The sequence below is a fragment of the Myotis lucifugus genome, unplaced genomic scaffold (assembly GCF_000147115.1).
Source record: "Myotis lucifugus unplaced genomic scaffold, Myoluc2.0 scaffold_857, whole genome shotgun sequence".
Classification (NCBI taxonomy): domain Eukaryota; kingdom Metazoa; phylum Chordata; class Mammalia; order Chiroptera; family Vespertilionidae; genus Myotis; species Myotis lucifugus.
The window spans coordinates 22,032-26,690 of NW_005871905.1; the positions used below are offsets into that span (position 1 = coordinate 22,032).

The 4,659-nt window shown below is 51.1% G+C and overlaps 1 protein-coding gene across 1 annotated transcript in view; it reads right to left on the reverse strand.

The window, feature by feature from the left end:
- The window catches only part of LOC102428043 (calcium/calmodulin-dependent protein kinase type II subunit delta-like), a 139,170-nt gene that overhangs the window by 21,857 nt on the left and 112,654 nt on the right, over positions 1-4,659 (reverse strand). Inside the window, 1 exon segment of the mRNA XM_014448543.2 lies at positions 3,388-3,490. Coding sequence (XP_014304029.2) covers positions 3,388-3,490 — 103 coding nt within the window.

Consider the following 4,659-nt stretch of genomic DNA (forward strand, 5'->3'; position numbering starts at 1 on the left):
AACCTGCAACTTCTCACCACATCCCTGACTTTCCAGGGCCACAAGCAGGCCCCTTCACTAAGGCCAAGGCCCCCCTGCTGCCCCCACCCGACCCCGCCGGGGCGTTCGCACCTTCCAGCCTGCACACCTCCTCAGGCCCTGAGACCCTCCCCGGCCCAGCCCGCGCCTGGGACGCCCCTTAAGCCCCTTGGCAGCGGGAAACAAAGGCCCCCTTCCTTCGGGACGGCCCCAGTGTGCCCAGCACGGAGGCCGCCCGTCTGCTCCCTCGCCCCGCCCCTGTGCACGGACAAGGGCCGCAGGCCCTGCTGTGTGTGCCCGGCCTCCCGCCGGACCCGCCAGGCTGTGTTCTCACCAGCACGCAGGCGACGGAGGCCCACGCTCACACAACGAGTCCCAGGCCCCACCTTCGTCTGTTCTGCAGGGACAAGCCCGGCAGGTGGAGGGCAGGCCTCATGGTGGGCGGGAGGGTGCGTGGGAGGCGTACGGAACGGGAGCGGGCCACAGACAAGAACTGTCTGGTCCCACGGACACACGATAAAGACGAGGACAAGGACAGCAGGAGCAAGTGAGGACCCCAATCGCCGGGAGGCCACACGCCATCCACCATCACCTGGCAGGCAGGCGAGGGGTGGGCAGCGGGGCTGCGGGCACGGCCAGGAGAGGGCGTGTGGCGGGCCCAGGCGGGAGAGGGAGACCGGCAGGGTGCTCCCTCGGACAGCTGCTCAGAGGAAAAGGACGAGAAGTGAGAGGCATGTGAAGTGCTCGCTCATCGCGGCCACTGAGCGCCAGGAGGGAACGAGACGAGGCTGGGGAGGGGCTGCCTCAGGACGCCCTAGGAAACGGGTGACTCGGCGCCGGCACATGGGGCTCGGACGTCAGTGCAAAGCAGCTTCTGCAGGCCGGTCTCCGAGGGGTGCCCGGTGGCAGAAATGCTGCAATCTAAGCTGGTTCAGCTCCCATCTCCTCCTCGATTAGAGGTAAACAGAAGCTTCATCACATAGAAATGTCAACATTAGCCAAGCTTTAGAGAGGAGACTGGCCTTTTAGAGAAAGGACCTTTAACACGTTAAGCGCCAAGCCGGTTTGGTCTTCCTTTCCGTTTAGCCCATGATGTCCGATTTCACCGATATGCTGGTGGCCGGAGAGCTGAGTAAGGTTGCGATAAGACTGCATGTACATCTTCAGACATATTTCTGTATGTATTTATCGCAATCTGTACTCTGTGTTCTTTTAGAAATGCTTTCTCTTCAGTCAGTTGTCTATGGTTCGTGTTCCAGTGCAGTTTAACAATTTTTCTTTACCCGTAACAGTGACAATGTCAGTAGAAGAAGCGCATAAAGCGATTCAAGTGAAATTAGTTTTCCTAAAAAACGTCATTCTTTTTTTGTCATCAGAGGATGAGGATGAGGCTTTTGAAGAATGGCATGATCCAGAGGTAACCAACCAAGGACTATGCCTTTCACCTATCCGTCTGGCTTTAGGGTTGAAGACTTGAATGCAAAATCATGTGCAACAGTAGAGAATTCTTATGAACTGTTTGTGCCTAATGAACTGTTTGAGGATATTGCCAAAGAAATGAACTTATATGCGTCGCAAAAACTAGGGGCTGAAACTCGCAGCGTTTGTGCAGGTGGACTATGGCAAACAGAAATGAAATGAAAAGATTTTTTGGGTGATTCTATGGATGGGACTAGTTAGACGACCACCTTTACGTTTATATTGGTCCCATGATCCTGCATGTATGCAAACTTTCCCGAAAAAAATGTTAAGAAATAGATTTGAAAGATTATTACGAATGCTGCATTTTTCAGACAATAGGGAGACAGATGTTTCCAATTGTTTATGCAAAATACAACAACTAATAGATAACATGGAAATAAATTTCAAAAAATATTATGATCCATCTGAAGCTCTACGTATCGATGAATCTTTGATACCATTTCGTGGCCGCATAATATTTAGGCAATATTGAAAACACGAACGCCACAAATGCGGTATTAAATTATTTAAGTTGCGCTGCAGATCTGGGTACACGTATGCTTTTTGTGTATATACAGGGAAAAGTTTAGAAAAAGAAAATATGACACCAACTAATGTTGTAATGTCTCTTTGTAGAGATGTATTCAGATGTAGACAACTGGTTCACGAGTTTAGATTTAGCATATAAATTACTCGATAATAATCCTCATTTAGTAGGAACATTATGTTCAAATTGACAGGGAAGTCCTCATGAAGTAACGTCAAAGAAATTAAAACAAAGACTTTATAGCAAAAGAGAACAAAAAAGGAATAACCATTTTAAAATGGAAAGATAAGCAGGACATCTTTCAACAAAACATACGTCAGAGATGGTGAATGTTGAGAACAGATCAGGTCACCACTTGAAACCAAAAACTGTAGTGGATTATAATGCAGGAAAAGCAGCAGTTGACATATGTGATCAAATGAGTGCCTATGATAATCCGGTACGAAAACCCATGAAATGGTATAAAAGCTAGCCTTTGAGCTCCTACTAAATACTGCTGCTCTCAATGTTTGTATTTTATTTAAAAATAATAGCAAGAAGAATATGAGTATCACAGAATTTCAGAAGCAATTAGCTGTCCATCTAACAAATTGTTGGGATGAAGAAATTCCAAATAGCAGTGCTGTAAATAGACTCAAATATCTCGTCACAAACTGCAACGAAAACCTGGAAGAGTGGCTAGAGCTCGCGGATATTGTAAAAAATGCCACGAAGGCAACGCAGCACGATTTGGAGGAGATGCTGCCAGGAAGCTGACAAATCAGTTGTAACACCTGTGGAACCTGCACAGGACAACCATTTTTGCGTAGACCGTGTTGTAATAATATTCATTAAAATTCTTTTTGGTAACAAGTAATATTTAGGTGCATTCCTTTATGATCTCCAAGTTATTTGAAGTTTATTAACAGAAGAATATAATTTTTAAATTGTGTATCGTCAGTCACGAGGTCTGGACATGGCGCTTAACGTGTTAAGATGGAACACAATACATATCTACGTACATATGTTCTTTTAACTATTTTTTAAAACTTTCACTTACGAACCACAGGCCTGGGAGCACTGCGAGATTCCAAGTCCTGCTCTTTGCATCGTCTCAGCATCCAATGAGGCTGCGCTGACACCCCTTTCCTCACGAGGGAAGCCAGGAGCGCCGAGCGAGCGAGTGGCGTCTGTCGGCTCCGGCCCTCCCCGCCCAGCAGAGTCCCTGCTGCTCCCGTCACATCCCCGCCCCCGTCCCTCTGACTGACGCCCTGCAGTGCCAGGAGGGCTCGGTGCTGTGGGCCCTGTCTCCACGCTGGAGCTGCGGGGAGCCGTCCCCACGGTCCTCGTCGGGAGTGGGTGGTGCCAGGGGGGCTACTCACCGAACCACGCCTGCTGGTCCCCTTGAACCTCGATGGCGAGGCCGAAGTCAGCCAGCTTCACGGCCGCCCCCTTGGACTTGCTGGCCAATAGCAGATTCTCCGGCTGGTTTAGGAAGAAGGAGAAAGTCGGGAGCCCATCGTGAGTGACTGAACCAACAGCGTTTTCTGCGATCGGGGAGCAACCGGCATGTGCTGGCCTCTCGTTCCTGACCCAGGGCGACGCGGCTGGAATGGATGACCTGCATGGTGCGGGTCAGACGGACGCACGGACGCACAGGACAGACCTGCGCAGGAGGGAGAGCGCTGCCCGCTCCAGGGCACGCGGGGCCCGGCCAGGCCACAGACAGTGGCTCAGAGCCCGCAGAGCAGACACTCAGCAGAAGGAACGTGGCAAAATGATACCGAGAGTTGGACTAGTTTACACACATGGTTTTGGGGTCTGCGTGCACGTGGCACAGGTGATTTCTGGGGTCTTCCAGGCACGTGGTACATGAGTTTTGTATTTATTTTCCAGGGAACGGGTGCGTGTGTTGTGTGCTCGGCGCAGGGAGCTCCCAGCAGAAGCGCGTGCCGACAGCGTGCGATCAGAGGTCTGCTGCCATCAGCACACGCGGGAGAGGCCGGCATCGCTGTTCCCCGACTGCTGTCGCCGTCAGCACGCGCTCAGGCAGCTGCCTGTGCCAACACCCAGTGCCGCCCCTGGCCTGGCACACATAGGCCTCAATGGCAAAAAGCCGAGTGACTGGATGCATTGTGGGATTTATCACACACACTGCTTGTTCCTAAAATACTAGACACACATACGCACAAACACGTTCTCTGAAGTTTCATCCACGTGTGGTTCTCAGGAACATGGAACTGTGGTTTTGGATCTGTTCAAAGTGTGGGACAATAACGTGATACACGCACCACCATGTGAGCAAGACTGACTATGCCTTACCGCCCCCCCCCCCCAAGGATGAATTTCCTTTCTGCTCATAACTTCAATTTTTCCCCAAGAAATAGTATTTAAAATCCTCCCAAATCTCCAGAATTACTACCTTCATTAACATCTCTTTGTCCCTCTATATCATCTATCGATCCACCCCACCCACCCCACATCCACCATCCACCCACCCACCACCCACCCACCATCCATGCCCACACCCATCCACCCACCCAGCCTGGCAATTTCCTTCTAGCCAGATCAGCAGCGAAAACCCTTGTTTGTACGGGGGGGGCGGGGGAGTTGGGCGTGGGAGGTGCCCTCTGCGCCCGCCCTATTCCCACCCC